The sequence below is a fragment of the Moschus berezovskii genome, chromosome 3 (assembly GCF_049115385.1).
Source record: "Moschus berezovskii isolate FMDL1 chromosome 3, NW_MosBer_1.0, whole genome shotgun sequence".
In the NCBI taxonomy this organism is placed as follows: domain Eukaryota; kingdom Metazoa; phylum Chordata; class Mammalia; order Artiodactyla; family Moschidae; genus Moschus; species Moschus berezovskii.
The window spans coordinates 91,817,986-91,839,204 of NC_142462.1; the positions used below are offsets into that span (position 1 = coordinate 91,817,986).

The 21,219-nt window shown below is 37.5% G+C and overlaps 1 protein-coding gene across 2 annotated transcripts in view; it reads left to right on the forward strand.

Moving 5' to 3' along the window:
- The window catches only part of VPS41 (VPS41 subunit of HOPS complex), a 200,167-nt gene that overhangs the window by 139,405 nt on the left and 39,543 nt on the right, over positions 1-21,219 (forward strand). Inside the window, exons 11-14 of one of the 2 annotated variants that reach the window (XM_055421159.2) lie at positions 11,699-11,796; positions 15,193-15,322; positions 16,968-17,083; positions 18,476-18,532. In XM_055421159.2, the coding sequence (XP_055277134.1) occupies positions 11,699-11,796; positions 15,193-15,322; positions 16,968-17,083; positions 18,476-18,532 (401 nt within the window). The remainder of the gene's footprint in view (positions 1-11,698; positions 11,797-15,192; positions 15,323-16,967; positions 17,084-18,475; positions 18,533-21,219) is intronic. The other variant, XM_055421160.2, reaches the window with a different exon arrangement.

A 21,219-nucleotide genomic window follows, 5' to 3' on the forward strand; every position in this document is an offset into this window, starting at 1 on the left:
TCCGATTCTCTCTAATCTATTAATTCTTCTCTTCTGCCTTAATTTTTTCCCAACGGTTTCTTATGACAATTATTAGACATACAAAAAAGTAAAGAATTTCACTGTGGGTTCCTATTTACTCACCTCCTCGATTCTGCAACTAAGGTTTTATTGTGCTTGTTTTATTACGTGTCCGTTCCTCTGTCCATTCCCCCTCTTCTTTCTCACTCATTCTGGAGGCTCAAATGTTGGTTGCAAGTAGAATGAATAAATTTTCTCTACAATAAGGAGTGGTAAGAAACCTGAAGCACCTGAAGTAAGAAGTGTATTTTGTTCATTTTATAATCCCCACCATCAGGCACATGCTACGTGCATTACAAAAAGAATTTCATTTAATCTTCACAGTGATTCCAGTGGAGGGGTTTGTTACACCATCTTACAGGTGAAGAGGCTGAGGTTCAGAGGGATCAAGTAACCTGCTTAAGATGATGACTTCAAAAGCAGAGAAGGCAGCATTTGAACCCAGATAAGCCTAGTTTCAAAGCTGTTGCCTCTAACTACTGTGCCATGCTTTCTTCCCTGCATGCCTTCTGTCTAACCCCTGCCCTCCTTTGCAGCCAGAGTAACTGATGAAAAGCAGTTTGCTCTGGGCACTCAGATACAAACCATGGGGTAGAAATTCTATGAAGATTCTTTAAATATGCCAGTGAGGATGTCTGCTTACCTGTTCTTCAAATAGCCAGATAAAATGGAAATGCAGTACATTTGTTTTTATTTGGGTTCAGTGAAGTGTCTCATTTAGAAAAGTAGAAATGTTATATCCTCTTATTGTATTCTGGGACTGACAGCCCTTCATTATTTTCTCAGAGAACTCTAGAACCTAGTTGCCTTGGATGGCTGTCAAAATTGTTTCTGAGGAAAGGGAATCACATCCAGGCTGGGATGTGATTCTTGCAGCGCTTTGAAAAAGAGGAAATGCTCTTATGTGTGCTTTCTTAGTGTTCAACATAAGTTTAGTGGGTGCATCAAGGTAGTTTTGGAAACTTTTGTGGGGGTGCAGGTGGTTATGTTTCTGAATTTTTTTATTTTGTTATGGTAAGAACACCTCACATGAGATCTACTGTCTTAACAAAATTTTTAAGGGTATGATACATTGTCATTGCTGACGCGTATAATGTTGTACAGCAGATCTCAAACTTAATTCATCTTGCTTAACTGAAACTTTATGTCTGTTGATTGGCAACTCCCCATTTCCCCTCTGCAGCCCTTGCAACCACCACTTTCCTCTTTGATTCTATGATTTTGACTATTTTAGGTACCTCATACAAGTGGAATCATGTAATATTTGGCTTTCTGTGACTGGCTTATTTCACTTAGCGTAATATCCTCAGAGTTCATCCATGTTGTTGCATGTTGCAAAATTTTCTTTTTTTGAGGCTGAATGGTATTCCATCTTTATGCATTGCTCTGTGGATAGACATTGGGTTGATCCCATATCTTGACTGTTGTAAATAGTGCTGCTATGATCGTGGAAGTGCTGATGTCTCTTCAAGATCCTGATTTCAGTTCTTTTGGATTGATACCCAGAAGGACGTTGCTGGAACATATGGTGGTTCTATCTGAAACTTTTTTTGAGGAAACTCCATACTATTTTTCATAGTGGTTTTACACTTTGCATTTCAACCAACTTTCTCCACATCTGTACCAACACTTATTTTTGTTTTTTTGAAAATAGCCCTTTTACATCTTAAAGTATAACTATTTGGTTTGAACCTTTTGACCCAAGTTCTTCGTACATCCCCTTGTCTATGGTCTAAGTACCGTGTGGTCAGCTTCTCACTAAATCACTCAGCATTGGTGTTTCTTTGTGAGTTCTGAAGTTTGGTATATGAGATAATCACATCTGCTTAGCTTTGATCACAGTGTGTACTGAGTATTGATTTGATAATATGAAATTAAATTGAAGGCTCAACTTGTCTTAAATAGCTTTGGCCTACATGTAATATTGGTTCCTGATTTGGATGTTTTAGTAATTTTATCCTTTAGCCATTCCCTTCTGTTTCACTCCTCTATATGAGACCTTGTCCATAACTTGCTGACATAAAGCATAGTAAAATCACTTTTGCTTTAGTGCATCAGCTTCATATCAATCCTGAGGATGTTGAAATGTGATTTCCAAATATATTTTCTTAGATCAGTGGTCACGTTGACAGAGTGTTCAAATTTCTCAGAGTCTGTGGACATTGTATCCAGTTATGAAATACTAATATCTGGTGACTAAAGGGTCAGATTTTCTTGGGAATAAGGAACTATCATAAAGGGACCTTGATGCTTTTCATATGTGAATATAAGACAATGGAAGATAATTGTTCTTATTTATAAATTGCTTAAAATTTTCTTTCTTTTTTGAAGAATCATAGAAACCAAAATTTATAGAAAGGTATGTCCCTGGTGGTCCAGTGGTTAAGACTTCGCCCTCCAATGCAGGGGCTGTAGTTTCAATCCCTGGTCAAGGAGCTAAGATCTCCCATGCCTTGCAGCCAAAAAACCAAAGCGTAGAACAGAAGCAATACTGTAACAGAGTCAATAAAGACTTTAAAAAATAGTCCACAATTTAAAAAAAAAAAGCTTTAAATAAAATTATAGGATATAACTTAATTTAGTTTCAGTGAAGATCCCTAATCCTTCTAGGTCACATCTAACTAATGGGCATTTTGCACCAGCAAAGGAAAAACAAGAACCCAAAATAAAAGGCAGTACATGTTCTCTGTGCTTCAGTGCACGGAAAATTCCAAAGAAGGGCCCGGCACCCTGGCTGCATGCAGCAGAAGTGGCAGCAAGTTGTCAGACCCTTCACTTTTCCCATTCCAGCTAACATAGTACACTTTTGCCCTTAGCAATTCTGTGGGCTTGTTTATGTTTTCTAGTGTGACTTATATCTCGGGAGAGTAAGATTTCAAATTCCTGCTTTTATTGCCTTCTACTTAAGTGACCTTAGTCAAGTTACTTAACATCCCTGAGCTTCAAGTCCCTTTTAAGATAAGTATAAAGGTATCATGGTGAAAAAAGATCATGTTTGTAATATATTCAGCATCCTACTTGTCAGCAATGTTCATTAAATGGAAGCTATTATTAATATGACTATTTTATTTTGTTAGAAAAACAGTTTCTTTTAATAGTCAGAAGACTAAAACATTCGTGTTTCATAAAGTCAATTGAAAGAGAATGGGGGGAAAGATATAAATGAGGATTTACTAAATTATTCTGAAAAGGTTAATACAGCTCATAAGACAGCTCATAGATACACATAATAATCAAGACTATCATTCTTTAGGGCTGAATACAATGATATTATTGAGATAAACTATCTGTGAATTATTTGGAGGATGATCTTTTTATCAAGGCCCAAATAAAATCTTGATTTTTATTTTTGGCAATCTAATACACATTAGTTTTTAATATTTTTTTAAATGAAGTTTTTTTCATGAAATTTTTTTGAATGAAATTTAATGAAATGTTGTTCTCTCATGTATAACTACCATTCCTGCCCTTAACAGGCATATATAGTCATGATAATTGCTATTGTTTCTATGCCCATCTCCTCCCCTCTGGGAATAAATTGTCCTGCTCTGTACTCTTTGTTGCTTTACACCTATTTCCATTCTTACATAGCACATGGAATTTTTTTTTATTTCTTCAGCTTCTAGACTCACAATCTCTTTTAAGTCAGAGGCAAACTCATCTTCCTGATGTTTCTAGAAGAGTGTCTTCTGGTGCTCAGTAATTCCTTACTGAATTAAGTTATTGCTAACCCTCAGATATAAAACTCAAGATACAAGAAATCTCTGTCTTATTCATTTTTATTTCAATCAGACGCAATCATTCAGAAACTTACAGCATGTACACTGTTGATGGCCCAGTGATAGTATGTATTTGTGACTATAATCCTGGCCCTGGCTTATATCAAGTTGATATCTAACCCTGATACATTAACATTTTGTGCTTGGAGGATTATAGGAAGATGTGCTAATTGCTGCATAATTGTTCCATCCTGCTGAGTTCTTCCAGAGAAATGGAACAACTTGATCATACAACCAAAAACCCATAGACAATATTTACAGCAAGGTAGCCCTAGGAATGCCAGCATGCATGCAAATGACAAAACCCACCAGCAGCCACAGGAACCACTGCGGTTCCAGCTTTGGTGTGAGAGACGGCCGAGAGAGCAAGGGGGCTTCTAATGAGAACTCCCAGGAGAATGCCAAAACAGCCAGTGGGTGTTTTCTAAAAGAGACCCCAGGCCATTCTGAGAGGTCTGGGTGAAGTCCTGCAGTTAGGCTGAAGAGCTCAGACAGCTGGGCAGCCCACAGAGTTGTCACAGTTGAGTGGCCAGTGCTTCCTGCCAGGGCTGGGTTCATGCAGGAGAATAAATCCCAAGCAATATGAGCAAGAAGAAATGAAAGAGAGGTTGTGCCGGTGTGCTTAGTCGTGTCTGACTCTTTGTGACCCCATGGACTGTAGCCCTCCAGGCTCCTCTGTCCATGGAATCCTTCGAGCAAGAAAAGTGGAGTGGGTTGACATTCCTCCTCCAGGGGATCTTCCCAATCCTCATCTCTTGCATCTCCTGCATTGGCAGGCAGATTCTTTACCCCTGGATCATCTGGGAAGCCCTAAAAGAAAGAGAAAATCCAGATGAAAGCAGGGAGGGGACAAAACCAGAAAACAAGGAAACATTTTTAACTACGTGAAAACTCTGAATGAAGGAACTCTTCAAGGTTAGAAGAGTTACCCCAGTTCCTGCCTTCTCCCACAAGATCAGTGACTGATTTTACCTAAAAACAAGCACTGAAAAAGTGCAAAGCTCAAATCCTCTGCTAAGGTTTAAGAAAAAAATTAATAAGGAACAAAATAACATCCTTGGCAATGAAAGCATATCAGACAGAAACACCCACAAAATCGATCACAACTGTAATTTACTATTTCATAACAAGATACAAGATAGTTGAAAGAAGTTACAGAAGACATGGAAGAACACCAAAAATCAGTATTAAATTTCAAATGAGGTGAAAGAACTCAGTAAATATTTATAAATAAAAAAATTATTTCAGAAATAAAGGTTAAACTGAAAGGAACATGGGAGCAAATAGATGTAAAGATAGTGCTGCAAGAGAAATGGAAGAGGAAAAAGATTTTAATCACAAATAAGGAGTGTGTATAAAGTAACTAATGAGAACCTACTGTATAGTACAGGGAACTCTACTCAATGCTCTGTGGTGACTTAAGTGGGAAGGAAATCCAAAAAGAGGATGTGTGTGTGTATGTATAGCTGACTCACCTGTACAGCAGAAACTGACACAACAGTGCAAAGCAACTATTGTTCAGTTGCTCAGTTGTGTCCGACTCTTTGCGACCCCATGGACTGCAGCACGCCAGGGTTTCCTGTCCTTCACTATCTCCCAGAGTTTGCTCATATTCACGTCCATTGAGTTGGTGATGCCATCCAACCATCTCATCCTCTGTCGTCCCCTTCTCCTCCTGCCTTCAATCTTTGCCAGCATCAGGGTCTTTTCCAGTGAGTTGGCTGTTTGCATCAGGTGGCCAAAGTATTGGAGCTGCAGCTTCAGCATCAATCCTTCCAATGAATCTTCAGGGTTGATTTCCTTTAGGATTGACTGGTTTGATCTTCTTGCAGTCCAAGGGACTCTCAAGAGTCTTCTCCAGCACTACAATGAGAAAGCATCAATTCTTGGGCGCTCAGCCTTCTTTATGGTCTAACTCTCACGTTGGAACATGACTATTGGAAAAACCATAGCTTTGACTATGCAGACCTTTGTTGGCCAGATGATGTCTCTGCTTTTTTCATGTGCTGTCTAGGTTTGTCATAGCTTTTTTTCCGAGGAGTATATCAATATGTAGGGCTTCCCTAGTGGCTCAGACAGTAAAGAATCTGCCTACAATGTAGGGAACCCAGGTTCATGCCCTTGGTCGGAAAGATCCTTTGGGGAAGTAAATGGCAACCCACTCTAATATTCTTGCCTGGAAAATCCCATGGACAGAGGAGCCTGGCAGGCTATAGTGCATAGGGTCACAAAGAGTTGGAGACGACTGAGTGACTAACACACAGACAGGTTCGTCATAGCTTTTCTTCTAAGGAGCAAGCGTCTTTTAATTTCATGGCTGCAGTCACTGACTGCAGTGATTTTCAAAGTCCAAGAAAATAAAGTCTGTCAGTGTTTCCATTGTTTCCCCATCTATTTGCCATGAAGTGATGGGACTGGATCCCGTGATCTTAGTTTTTTGAATGTTGAGTTTTAAGCCAGCTTTTTCACTCTCCTCTTTTACCTTCATCAAGAGGCTCTTTAGTTCCTCTTCACTTTCTGCCATTAGGGTGGTGTCATCTGCAAATCTGAAGTTACCAATATTTCTCCTGGCAGTCTTGATTCCAGCTTGTGCTTCATTCAGTCCAGCATTTTGCATGATATACTCTGCATAAAAGTTCAATAATCAGAGTGACAATACACAGCCTTGATGTACTCCTTTCCCACTTTTGAACCAGTCTCTTGTTCCGTGTCTGATTCTAACTGTTGCTTCTTGACCTTCATACAAAACTATACTCCAATAAAAATTGAAGAATTAAAAGCAAAGAGAAAAAAAGATTTTTTATTAAATGATATATACTGAAGATGGGCAAAGGCAAATTAGCCTGCAAATAAGGGTCCTGGGAAACAAAACAAGGAAATAGAATAAATACCAAAAACAGTAATTCAAGAAAAATTTCCTGAAACTTGTGTTAAAACACATGCAAAATAGATATAAAAATTAGAAACTGTAAATTAAAATAGTACAGTGTATATATGAAAATTATAACCCACAATGCGCATCAAGATATACTTGAGTAAACTTACTTGATTTTTAAAGACAAAAAATTATAGGGTATCTGGACCTGTACTGTCCAATAAGGTAACCACTTGCCACTTTTAACTATTAATTGCTTGAGATGTGGCAGGTGTGGGCTGAGATGTGCTGTGTCTAGGATTCCAAAGACTTGTGTGAAAATAAAAAGTAAATTATCTCAATATTTTTTTAATGTTTTTGCTTGAAATATTTGTATGTTGATATATTGCATTAAATAAAATATATTTTTTAAATTTCACCTCTTTTTACTCTTAAATATGGCTATGAGAAAAACTAACATACATAAGTTATGTTTTTGTCTTATGTTAATACTCTGTTGAATAGCACTGATCAAGATCTGAAGCTTCTCTTCTAGATCAGGTCTGTATAGAATTGCCCTCTTTCTGAATCCAAATAACTCCTTGAATACAATTTTTATGTAAATAATCCTTCTGAAACCTTCTTTCTCTTTCTCTCTTATTCTGCTTAGAATCTCTTCTTTTCTTGAATTATGTCTTATAACACATCTAGGAATGCTTTATCCTCCCAAATAAACTAGAGTACAGTGAGTCTTTATCTCCATCAGGGTGAAGGCTGTGCTGCAGCTATAATGTTGTCTTTGCTTGAAAGTGAAAGTCTTAGTTGCTCAGTCCTGTCCAATTCTTTGCGATCCCATGGACTGTAGCCCACCAGGCTCCTCTGTCCATGGGATTCTCCAGGCAAGAATACTGGAGTGGGTTGCCATTTCTTTCTCCAGGGGATCTTCCAAACTCAAGGATGGAACCTGGGTATCTTGGCTTACCTCCAGCATAATTCAGGGACCCCAGAGTACTTCCTGCAGGGCCCCAGAGCCATCAACTCACTTCTACACCTCCTTGATCTGCAGTATAGCTACTGTCTTTTGTGACTTTCTCTAGAAATTCTGCATTTTTCTCTTCCCCCCAGCTCCCCAGCTTTTGCTTTCTATTTTGTCTTAGTACTTTCCAACAGAAGTTGTCTTTTTTTTTTTTCTTTATGATTCATCTTTTTCAGATAATGGAAAGATTCTGTGGTATGAGAACCATAAACCACCTACGTTCAAACTATGTTCCTTTAATGAGTTTGTTTGTTTTTTTTTTTTCATTAAAACTATGACAACTCTTGGAAAATATATTTCGGGGAAAATAACTGAAACTTTGATTAGTCTATAGAAATTTTAAAATAGGGGAGTAATGACGTGAAGACATTTTATAAATTTGGTCCATAAACTTATTACATAATTTATGTATGTTCTTTAGAAGAATAAATATTACCATCCAGTGTTTCTTTCTTTAACTCTCTTCGTTATTATCTGTTCATTTAGAATATTCCTTGTACTTCTCTGTTCATTCTGACACCACTGTCTCATACCAGCCCTTCAAGGATTTGGCATTAGTATAAAGGATACACTGAATCATGATGGATCCTAAAACAGCCCTGTTCTGTTGCCTTAAAGTAGTAAAACAGAACCCCATCATTCATCCTAAGAAGTATTGGTTTTTTTGTTGTTTTTATTTTTGTTGGCCACATTGTGAGGCATGTGGAATTTAGTTCCCTGACCAGGGATCAAACTGGTCGATCCCCTGCATTGGGAGCACAAGAGTCTTAACCTCTGACCTTCAGGGAAATCCCTGAAATGTCTTTTTAATGTAGAATAGCTGTAGACCTTTCCCTGAACTAGGACTTCAAACTAGGAAGTGAATCCTTTTTTTACATGATACCATTACTAATGTGTATTCATGGAGATGAATTTCTAAGTGGTAGAATGTTCAAAGCTAAGAAAAGCAGCCACTGTTTAAGAATTATTAAATTATAACTCATAGTGGGTGTGACTATAGTTGCAGTTTTGTTTTCCATAAGGTTTCTGTTGTTTTGAAATCATTTTAATAAAATGAAAAGAATTACTTCAATTACAACTTTTTATGAATGGTGATAACTTGCTTAACTGTGCCTCTGGAAATCTTGACAATGCTGTCTTTATATACCACATCTTTTCTTCATAAATAACATTTCTTTTTGTTTTTCCTTTGTCCTTTAGACACTGCATGTCATTTCTACCTAAATCATTACTAATTTTCAGTTAGTAAAGTGTAGTCAGCTTTAGCTCTTAACAAATAAGCATTTGCGACAGTTTCTGGAATTGAGAAGGAAACAGATATCTGCTTCTTCACATTATTGCCTTGTTTTCTTTAAGAACACATTAGATAATTTATTTTGTTCTTAATTAAATAATAGGAAATTTTATGCATTATTAACTCAGTTCCGTATTAATTCAAGCTCTTGACAGAAATCAGGATGTAAAGGAGGGAAGAGTTGAGTAGAATTATTTTCTAACTTTTCTATTCTGTGTCTTATGAGTCATGCATATGCACCAAGGCCTTGATGTGCATTTGGTTACCTTTAGGATGGATACTGTCTGATACTTCTTGGCAGTGAGGCTAACAGCCTATTTGGCATCTCAAGTGGGGAGAATACCTCATTCACCCACGATTTCTTAGATGATGCTCTCCCGCGGGTTCCTATTTCAGAGAGGCACACCAAAGGCTCCATATGAGTCCTGTGAAGCAGCCTCTGTAGCACCTCTGACTGACTGATCTTCACCCAAGTTGCTGGTAAGGGAACCGGGTATGGAGCATTTCAATAATGAAATGTGATTTAGTAAAGAAGAACACAAGTCCCTCTCTACCAAACAGAGTTTAAGCAACCTCAGGAGTACTGGCATCCAAAACCTCCTGTTAATAGGCCTGTAGGTCTTCAAGAATGTGAAACTCTCACCTCTCTGGCCATTAGGTCATGTGTGGCCCCACACTGATCAGTGGCATCTGCACATTCCAGCCCTCCCCTGTCCCTGCTGACACACTCCATTCACACAGAGCACTGGGGAAACTTCTTCACAACCTTCATTGCCTGGCTGCACAATGGACATGCTCATCTCTGAGCATGCTTCATGTGAGTATTTATCACATTAGCACTTTACCAAAATTATTTTTAAGTGGCTGGGTAAGAATATTCAGTTCAGGTTCAGAGGTTGAGAAGAAAATGTATTCATGGCAGAGCTGCACAATTTGGAGTTAGATCATCTGGTTCTGTTCAGGGCACCCTGACTATTCTATGTTAGGGTCACAACCAAGGACACAGCTTAAATATGTTATCCTTTTTCATATTTATGTTGTTAACTGTTTGTGTGCATGCTAAGTTACTTCAGTTGTGTCTGACTCTTTGCGGCCCTGTGGACTGTATCCTGCCAGGTTCCTCTGTCCATGGGGTTATCCTGGCAAGAATACTAGAGTGGGTTGCCATTTCCTTCTTCAGGGGATTGTCCCAACCCAGGGATCAAGCCTGCGTCTCTTACATCTAGTGCACTGGCAGGCAAGTTCTTTACCACTAGCGCCACCTGGAAAGAGACATTAACTATTTTTGTTTATTATCTTCAATTTCAATTTGGTATGAAAATTAAATTTTGAAAACAGTCGTATAAGGAGTAGGCATTAAAAATAAGCAGAGACAAGTAACACTAAGTGATTTATGAGGAGAATGGAGAGGAGGAAAAATAAAAATTCATTAACCCCTCATTTTATTTGTATTATGGGTTTATTTCTACTCTGATACCTTTATATTGTACATGGGAAAAGTTATATCAGCAGAAATCAAAATGAATTGTCCATGTTCAATTTAACTGCAGTTACAACTCAGATTTCCATTTCCTGACTCCACGATCAGTATTGTTTCCAGTATGCTACACTGAGTCCTCCTGGTTTGGAAAAGATGGTTATTTTATCATAAAAGTTAACTAAACTTGAAGCACATACCACAGAACTGTGGAGAAGAACTGAATCAAGAAATTCTTAGAAAACGTGGTGTGTTCGAATGAGAGTTTACTCCCAAATAAATCTATCAGTAATATGTATAATTCAGGGAAGAGTCTTTTCGTGGTACTAATACTGTATCAGTTAGCTTTGCTGTGTAACAAACCATCCTCAAAATTAGTTGCTTAAACAGTCATTTGTTAAAAATATTACAACAGCTAGTCATTAGAATCATACTGTAGCAGTATTTGGACTTCTACAATTGATCTGTCTGTAAGGTCTTTGCAGTTTATTGTAATTAAATCTATATACGTAGGTGATGCAATAGAAGAAATAGAACTTCTAAGTTTCAATGACTGTCTTTTAAAAGAGAAGAGAAATTTCTTACTTTCTCTGACCTTAATTTAATACTGAAGAATAAACATCAGTTTCATCATAGTGTTATCTGTATCCACACTTTTTTATTTTAGAGTTTAGATAAAATGATTATTAAATGTTAAAGTATTAATAGTTTCACAATTACCATGAGCTTTTCTCATGACCATAATACCATGGTAATGCCCTAATTGTGAAAGATTTAAATTTGCGTTTAAATTATTTTAGAAGTATTTTTGTCATTAATAGTATTTTTTATTTAAAATATTTAATTTTTTAATTGAAAATTGTTATTGAATAATTTAGATTGGATTTTATGGATTCAAATTGTCTTCATGGGGCTTAACTGTCATTTTTAAACTAACTAGGTAATGTTACTTGTGACCATTCATGCTTACTACTATTGTCGAGTTTGCTTACTGTTTGTAAAAGAATTTTTCAAGGATAAGTTCCCAGATATCTTTTTCTGGCCCTGATTATCATCAGGAAAGTATGTTTATCTCTGCCCCCTTTCTGTTACATTTCTAAAATGCTCCTGTTCTGCGTTCTTGGTAGATGTGTTCTTTCCTTTGTCTGCTGCTTTATGCTGCTGTTAATGGTGAATCTTCTCCCCCTTTTGTCTGCAGTGTCTCAGTTTGAAACTGAATTCTACATCAGTGGACTGGCACCTCTCTGTGATCAGCTTGTTGTACTTTCCTACGTAAAGGAGGTTTCTGAAAAAACGGTAATTTTTTTCACTTAAAATACAATGGGAAGTGCAGGTTCATCTGTAGCATTTTCCCCCAGATCATGTTGCCATGAAAGAACTCAGATCCAGCCTTGGCAGAACTTCCTGACCTATAAAACAAGGGCAGAGAGATTACCCTGCAGACTTAATGTATTTACCTTTCAGAAGCTCCACTCCTTGGTTGCCTTTGTTCCTTTTGCCAAGCAAAAGGGAGTCTCTTTTTTTTCTTTTTAATTGTTCTTCCTTTTTTTCCATCTCTCTTGGTATTCCAGTCGAAAGGAATGAAGGATTTCCTTTTGCTGAAAGGCAGAGAAACTAAACTGACACTGTGCATTAACTGAAATGACAGCGATGAAGTTGATCTGCAGCATCAGCAGGGGTCCCTGTGGTCAGAGTGAATTACCGAGAGGGCAGTCCATTATTTCCTGTGGTCCAGACATACTTGTTTACTTCCCAGTGGCCTGGTGATTCTGAGTAGCTTGGTTCTTGCTTGGAAATCAGATTCTTGCTAAGTCTCAGTTATCAGTGCAAATGATGGTATGAAATGCATAGCTAATAGGAAGCAGCAGAGAATCAGCATTTCATTATACATGACTTTGGAATGAAGCCTGTTATAGGGTCCAGTGGAGGGCCCTGCATATTGAGTCTTTCTTTGAAGCCTAGGTCGGCTGCATTCCTAGTTTTATCTTTATTGTCAGAGTCCAGGGGTCCTGCTAGGAAGGGGCTAGGGGTGGCTTCAGGGTATAAACAAGGAGAGTTTATTGTAAAGGATTTTCTTTTGGATACTGTGTATAAAAGAAACACAATTGATCATCTAGCCCTCTACAGTGAGTGAGTTCCCCTTATCTGTGTTCTCTCCCCTTTTTTTCCCTTTCAAACAGCAGAGAATAAAATGGGGAGTAAAACCCTGGGAGTCCCAGTTTTGAAGTGGTCGCTGCTCTCCAGCATGCCTCTGAGTGAGCTCTTACATCAGGAAGCCATCTCTATAGTAACCTGGAGCTCTGGGTGCCCATGTTGCTAGGCAATGGGATGCTGCAGACTTAAGTGAACACTCAAACCTGCTAAAATCAATAGGACTGGCTTCTAGCCCTGTGCAGGACATCAGTTTATTATTATTTTATTTTATTTTTTTTGAAAAGAAAGAAAAGCAGTGGCTCCTGAGGGAGTAAATACAATGCTTTTTGATGAGGAGTGTGGGGAGGATTGAGAATGTGATTGAAAGACATAGGAAAGAGGCAGTAAAATGAAAAAGGGAAAGCCTAATAAACCCCTGACCAAAAAAAGAAGGAAAGGAAGGAAATCTTTGCTAATAAAAGAGAATATTGGAAAGGAGTAAAACCCAAGAAAGGCCAACCTCAAAGAGCAAATTAGAAAATGGAATTTTTTTCAGAGGAAGAAGCGAAGGTCTTAGAGATGTTTTAAAAATGTGTGTGTTGGTGTATATAACTCTGTTTTCTGTACCACCAAAGGACACCTGAAATCCTTCAGCACAGAATGAACTGATAAAATTAAGGCAGAAATAGTAAAGAAGCATGTTTGGGCCAACTTTGCCCTCCCCACTTTTCATATCAAACAGGTTAAATGCAACAGTAAACAAATTTTTTTCTACCAGGCTTAATGTTACTCCAGCATATTTTTCCCATCACATCTTTTACCTTCATGCCTGTCCCCACACGGTTGTAGTGATAGTTACAAGCTCCTCTGTGTTGCTGTATTTTGGGGAGCATCATTCCATTCTCTGTGCATATGGCTGTGTGGTCTCTCATCATTATTTATGGTGCTTGTGACCTATTTCATCTCGTTGATATAACCTAATCTATGAAGCTGCTCCCTTAATGTTTTTTTTTTTTTTCATTCATTAATAAAGCACATGTGTGTTAAGAATGGTGCTGCACAAGGAGTATCAAAGAGAAGCAAGACCAGGGACTTGCCTGGTGGGCCAGTAAGATTAAGATTTCACCTTCCAGTGCAGGGGGTGTGGGTTTATCCCTGGTCAGGGAAGTAAGATTCCACAGCCAAAAATCCAAAACGTAAAACAAAAGCAGTGTTGTAACAAATGCAATAAAGACTTAAAAAAAGTCAACAGGACCAAATTCCTGCTCCTAGGAAGTTCACACATAAGCAGGACTGTTTGACCAGTGAACAAAAGTTGTAAAATAGTGAGAAGATAGATTTCTCGTCCATCACTTTGCTGATGGATTTCTTACATATGACAGAGCTGTTTATATGGTCTAGTGAGGTGGGCTTCTTTTAACATTGTTTGGTTCGATCTTTTTTTCTGTTTTTGATTCTAATTTTGATAATTTTTTTTGTCATTGTTAACAGCGGTTAATGGTTTTTAAAAATATTCAAATCTTTCAGTTTTTTTCCTTTTTGTTGTTTTCAAATTAAGATATTTGTCATTTCTCCACAGATCTGATCAGTTATCCTGTATATTCACTGGGGTTTTTTCTTCCACCAGTTGACCTTTTACAGTTGTTTTTTTTTTTTTTTTTTTTAAATTTTTGAATGCTTTAAATATATGAGATGCAGTGCTAACCTAATGGTTTCTCAGTTAACCTAAAAAAATTGATCAAAGGGATCTGTGAGGCTTACTGTTTTATTGGGGGACCTTGGAGATTCAGAGGTAGTTCTGGGCTTCTTTCATGCTATTTCTTTCATCGGTATTCTCTGTACCAGTGCCACACTGCATTAGCTCTTGTTGCTTTGGAAAATAGTCCAAGTATATGTTTCATGCCCCTGTGCTGAATACTCAGAGAGCATGAGCTTTACAGTAAAACAAACTTGATTTCAAATATAGTCCCAGTTTTTCCACAAATCCCAGTCTTACCATTTACTTACATAACTTTAACCTCAGTAAATTTTTTGATCCTCAGTTCCTTCCTCCATAAAATGAGGAACAACAATACTTCCCGAGGGTGATTTAAGGACTCAGGAGAGTAATCTGTAGTCACCTACTAAGCTATGGAATTGTCATAGGCCCTCATTAAAGCATATTTTCCTCTATCTTGGTCTAGAACTGCAGTGACCAGAATTGTAGTCACTAACCTCATGGGGTTATCTAAATTGAAATTGAAATTAATGAAAATTAAATGAAATTCAAAGCTCAGTTTTTCAATCATAGTCGTCATCTTTCAGGTGTTCAGTAGCCAGCCGTGACTGCTGACATGGTACAGTGCTATCTGTTCTGTATATCTCATTACAATATAATACATACAATACAGTACATACAAAAGGTCAAAATAAACCACTGCTGAAGCTCTCCACAGCCGCTGGTGAGAAGGGCTTATATCTGCCAATTTATCAAAGCAAGGCATTTAATTATGGATACCTAGAATTAATTTGTATCATTTATAGAAATGTAATTCCAATGAGCCTTTCTTCCTCCCCCAGGAAAGAGAATACTGCGCCAGACCCAGATTGGATATCATCCAACCACTTTCTGAGACTTGTGAAGAGATTTCTTCTGATGCTCTGACTGTGAGGGGCTTTCAGGAAAATGAATGTAGAGATTATCACTTAGGTGAGAGAGATCAAGGATCTGACTCATGTGATTTCTTGTATTTGTTTTTTCCCCTTCACCTGAGTAGCACAACCAGAAGTTTAAATTAAGGTGCTGAAAGGCTCTTAGAGCTAATCTGGGCATGTTGAAAATTAAGACGCCAAGGCCCAGAGATGCTGGAGAACTTGCTTGAGTTCCCAGAGCAGAAGGGAGGGAAAGAGATGGGGCCAAGACCAAGGTAAGGAAGCTTTGTGGTCTTTGTTCTTACATTTGGTCTCCTGTCCAAACTAGTTCATGTGACACCTGACTTACAGTGATGTCAAGCAGCATGGTTCTGTGGTTGCCGGATCACTCTGGCGTACTCTGGGTTGGCAGAGAAATTGTCCTTCTGTGGCTGAATGCTCAGAGCTTGAAAGGGTACGTGGTACATACTAGACTTTCGCTATTATTTGTCGAGTCGATGAATGAATACATTTAGTTACTGCTTGGAAAGAAAAGGAGAACCATTACTCTGTAGTCATACCAGGGGCATCTGTATTTTCAGTTCAGTTCCGTCACTCAGTAGTGCCTGACTCTTTGCAACCCCATGGACTGCAGCACACCAGGCTTCCCTGTCCATCACCAACTCCCAGAGCCTGCTCAAACTCTTGTCTATTGAGTTGGTGATGCCATCCAACCATCTCATCCTCTGTCTTCAATCTTTCCCAGTATCAGGGTCTTTTGGTGTCACTCTATTTCTTGAAAAATACACTGACGAAAAAATAGAACAGCTTTGGCTGTTGAGACAGTCTTTCCTTCTTTAAAAGCAATTAACATATTTTGAGAGTATTGTCAGTTATTTTGGTCAAGAGAAATGAAGAAATTAGCTATATCTGAGTTTTCTTATATGAAGCCCATGATCAGCCAGGAAATGGGAGTGTCTGTTCTGGACTTAGAAAAAAGCAAATGTGACTTACAAGAGAATGCATCCAGTCAAGGTATTTTTCCTTAAAGCAAACTTGGCTGCACACTTAGAAACCCTTCTGAACAGATTTTATAATTGAATTCTGCGGGAAACCCTTACCATCGGCAATGTGCACAACATGCTGCAGTGATAGATGATATCCTCAGGCCTTGGGTCATCTGTCGTTTATGCTTTAAATGGCCTTGACCTTGATGAGGAGGAAACATTTATCGCCAACTGTAGGGCATAATTGTTCTGTAAAAATAGAACGTAAATAGTGCCGTAAATGCTCATCAATAAAGTTTATATACAGTAGATAAATTATGTATAATAGACACCAAGAATTTTCAACACTTTAAACTGGGGTCAGAATGTTAATTATGAAACATAATTTTTAAGCCCTCTTTATTTTTTAAAATATTTTTTTGGTATTTCCTCCCACCCTCCTTCCTTCCGTCTCTTCTTTCCTTCCTCCTTCTCTTCCTTCTTTTTTCCTTCAAATTTTTTTACATGTAAATATTTTTTAAAGCACTGGAAAAGATTCTGACATTCTCACCTCTAGTCTCCCACCCTCTTGAAACACAGCCAAACACATTTATTTCAAAGGTAGGAGAGTTTTCTACTCACTCTTCAAGTTGGGTAGTCTAACCAAGTCCTCCCAAACCACTGCCAAGGTTTCTCCTATTGAGTCACCAAGTTGTTCCTCTCTTCTCTTATCTCTAGAGTACTCAGAAGGGGAGTCACTCTTTTACATCGTGAGTCCAAGGGATGTTGTTGTAGCCAAGGAACGAGACCAAGATGACCACATCGACTGGCTTCTTGAAAAGAAGAAATATGAAGTAGTTTTTGCTTTTACTTTTTTCAAAGTATTGACAGATCAGTAACATAAAGAGGATAAAAGCGTTTTTTGTAATAATCTTTCATGTTGGTCAACTAGAGTGCTCTAAACTAATAATATGTGGGAGGCTAACAACTTTCCACTGTGGTTTTCAAAAATTAGAGGGAATAAAGATGGCAGGAGGTTGACTGGCTTTACTGTTCAATGGAAGAAGAGTTGGCGATGGAGGGAGGGGGTAGGTTAAATCCAGCCTACTGATGTGTTTATTTGGTGGTTTTTCAAGGAAAATAAAATTGAGCTAGTATTTCAGGATCAACTATTTGAATATTTTAGTGAAATCATTTATCTGGTGCTTAGTTCATTTATATTGTGCTTAGTTCATATGTAAAAGTAAAGCTATCAAATTATACTCATTTAGGATGGTTTGAGCTGCCTTTTTAGATAGAATGATGTTGTCCACTTCATTGAATATTGGGTCAGACTAGTTTGAGTAAATAATGTCCTATCGTGACTTTTTTTTTTTAAAAAAAGGAAAACATTATTTTAATAGCTGCAAAAGCATTGTTGTGGTGATTTAGTTAGGGAAGCTCTCTGGAGAGGCTTATCTGCTGCTAAAAAACAAAAAAAATGTTCCATTTATTTGATGCTTTAAGTTTGTAACCACCTGACATGATTTGAAAAGAAATGTTTTTATTGAATAATATATAAACTCTTTGGAATCCAGGTATTGATACTCCAAATATTGGAGTCCAGGTACTAATCTTAGTCCAAGTACTAAGATACTTTATTGTTATTGATATTTAAAGGTTTAAATATCAACCTTTATTACCTTGATAGCTTTGAATCCAATAGTTTCTTAAAGAAATAGGGTTTCAAACAGTTGTGGTAAAGTAATCATTGTGAACTTAATAAAATAAAATAAAAACAGAATCAGAGATTTTCAAAATCTTACTGTAGTTATACCTATATGTATGTATATAGGTTACTTTTTTTGTTTCATAAAGGAAAAGTGCCCCTTGGTTAATACATGTCAAATAGATTTAGAATGACAGATGGATTTTTTTTGTTCTTTGAACCTAGGAGATTTTATTGTATTTTAATTTGTGTCTGAAATGTGATTCCAGTATCCTAATGTGGAAATGAATTCACATGGAAATAAGAGAAGTCTTCATTTTGGTTGACTGCTTTTGTTTCAGTTTGAATTCAGTGAGGTTCACTCAACCATAGCATTAAAAATTCCTGTGCTTGAAGCAAAAGCCATGGGAAAGCGGGGCTTATTTATGTAGCCCATAACTTTAAAACATAATAAATGTAGTGTTTATAACCTCAATATCTTTCTCTCCTACTCGCTCCCTTTTTCCCCTCCTGCTTTGTCATGCTTTTGTAAACACAGGAAGCTTTGATGGCAGCTGAAATTAGCCAAAAGAACATTAAAAGACATAAGATTCTGGTAAGTATGTAATTTTACTATTTGAAATGTAACTTTACCTTTCAATATGTTATGAGATTGCAATTAATTTGAGACGAACAGATTCTTCCTACATTTTGAGAAGTTATTTCCCATGAATTTTCTAGCCTGTGAGGTCAAAATATTTCATTTTATTGGATCAGTTTCTGCTTGTAAACAAGAAACTTGAACACCTGCTAGGAGGCAGTCTTAGGTAATTTAGAACCTGGATTTATAAATAGCCTTTAAATACAAAGCTTTCCAGTTATGTATGGGGAAGTTTCTTTAAATCATAGGTAAAATCACATTGTCATGAAATTTATCAAGAGAGTAGTTTCATAAAGCTAGATTGCTTCCATGTCTCCATAAGAACAGACCCAATTTATTTTGTTATGGTGACTAATCTAGGACAATCAGATACATTTTTATTACATTTGGACTCTGGAAAATATTGTGAATAAAAGACCACTTCTTTGCTAACTGTGACAATGAATGTACAGATGGAAAGGCAGAAAAGAAATGGTATCCTCTGAGTGTGAAAGATCCCTAGAGATCATCTAGCCCAGGACCCTGGTTGACAAATGCAGATTCGAAGATTAGTCTTTTGTGGCTGTTTGGGTTCCAATGCAAATTTCTTCTGCCTCCACTTTCCCACCTTAAACTTCTCTTTCAAATTCCTCAAAATAGCCTAATTCTCAAAGAGTATACAAAGAAAATAACTCAGGAACTTATTCACTAAAAATTGTAGAGAATAACGAAGAATTATCTAGAAATGGAGTGGCCCTGCCAGTACAAGAGTATAATTGAACTTAAGCAGGTCAAAATTAAGATTAACTTAGCTAGTCAGTTGTACGTTGGATTTGGTAACATGAAAGTGACACGTCCATTTTCTGCACATGTATTATTTATTCTTAACATGCTTGGCAGAGTGAAAGTGAATAGGAGATGATGAAGTCGAGTAGAATAGAGACTATTAGGCTTGCTGAAAGTGGAAAAGATTCAAGACTGCAGGTGGGGACTATGACATCACGGGCAGGTTTTCAGTAGTCCTGGGTATTTTGTGTAAGAGGGACATTTAACATGCTTATGATAAGGGGAAAGAGAAAATCAGGTGAAGGTTAAAGGAACACAGGGAAAAAAGGTTGGAGAAATTGACTCTGCAAAGGAGGCTTCTCTTCTCTGAACCTGTAGACTCACTATGGTAGTGTGATCTGTGATTTTCAGAGAAATAAAATTAGTCACCCTTTCTTTATCCTGTAGTTTCAACAGATTTGGAATATGATTTCCTACATAGTTGTCCTTAAAGTAAAATTGAATCAATTAAGAACTTTGGGTATTTCCCTTCTCTCTTGAAATGGGCATGTCCTCTACATTAGTCATGCCTGGGTATTTCCTTCCTAGGACAAGGCAAGCAGAGAAAAATGGGCTCCTACCATTTCTGCCATCTAGGAAGAAAGTTCACAAAATATGTTTTTTGTAGAACTTAAAAATCTAATTTTTAACATATATTGAGTTAAGCTTCTAATGCAGATGCTTTTGCATGGAACTAATCTTTCATAAGAGTCATAAGAGGTCCCCTGTATCTGTGACACAGGCCACCCAAAATCGTTTCAGAGCCAAAGTAGAATAAGTGAATGAGCATGAGTACTGGGAAGCCAGTCAGTTCACTGCTTTGAGGCTGTTTCCTCATCAGAAAACTTGTGGGTTTGAATGTCCTGTTTTTCATTTTCACATTGATGTCAAGTTGAATATTTCCCTTTCAAGTGGTGTCCTGTCATTTCTTTTCTTTTACAGCATATCCTCAGACTTGATGTAGAAGAGACAGATAACTCACATTTTACAGATGAAAGCACAAGAAACAAGTTTATATCTAGTGATAACATGAAATGATTAGATTGTGTTTCTCATATCAGAGATTTCTTATGTAGGAAATTTTTTTAGAAAAGGGCAGGTTAGGAGCTATTAAAGTAGTAACTTTTTAAAAATTATGAATTCTAAAATTTGTGAAAATGCAGGTGTATTTAAATATGATTGAGAAAGAAATGAGCATAATTATACATAATTATAATAAATATAATTATACATAAAGCAAACTGAGGTATATTATGAATAGATTCTCGTCAGCAGTGCTAGTGGGACCCAATGTCATGTCTTACTCAAGAACTGAGACCCAATTTTCCTTCAGTTCAGTTCAGTCGCTCAGTTGTGTCAGATTCTTTGCGACCCCATGAACCGCAGCACGCAAGACCTCCCTGTCCATCACCAACTCCCAGAGTCCACCCAAACCCTTGTCCATTGAGTTGGTGATGCCATCCAACCATCTCATCCTCTGTAGTCCCCTTCTCCTCCTGCCCTCAATCTTTCCCAGCATCAGGGTCTTTTCAAATGAGTCAGCTCTTCGCATCAGGTGGACAAAGTATTGGAGTTTCAGCTTCAGCATCAGTCCTTCCAACGAACACCCAGGACTGATCTCCTTTAGGATAGACTGGTTGGATCTCCTTGCAGTCCAAGGGACTCTCAAGAGTCTTCTCCAACACCACAGTTCAAAAGCATCAATTCTTTGGCTCTCAGCTTTCTTTATAGTCCAACTCTCACATCCATACATGACCACTGGAAAAACCATAGACTTGACTAGACAGACCTTTGTTGGTAAAGTAATGTCTCTGCTTTTTAATATGCTATCTAGGTCA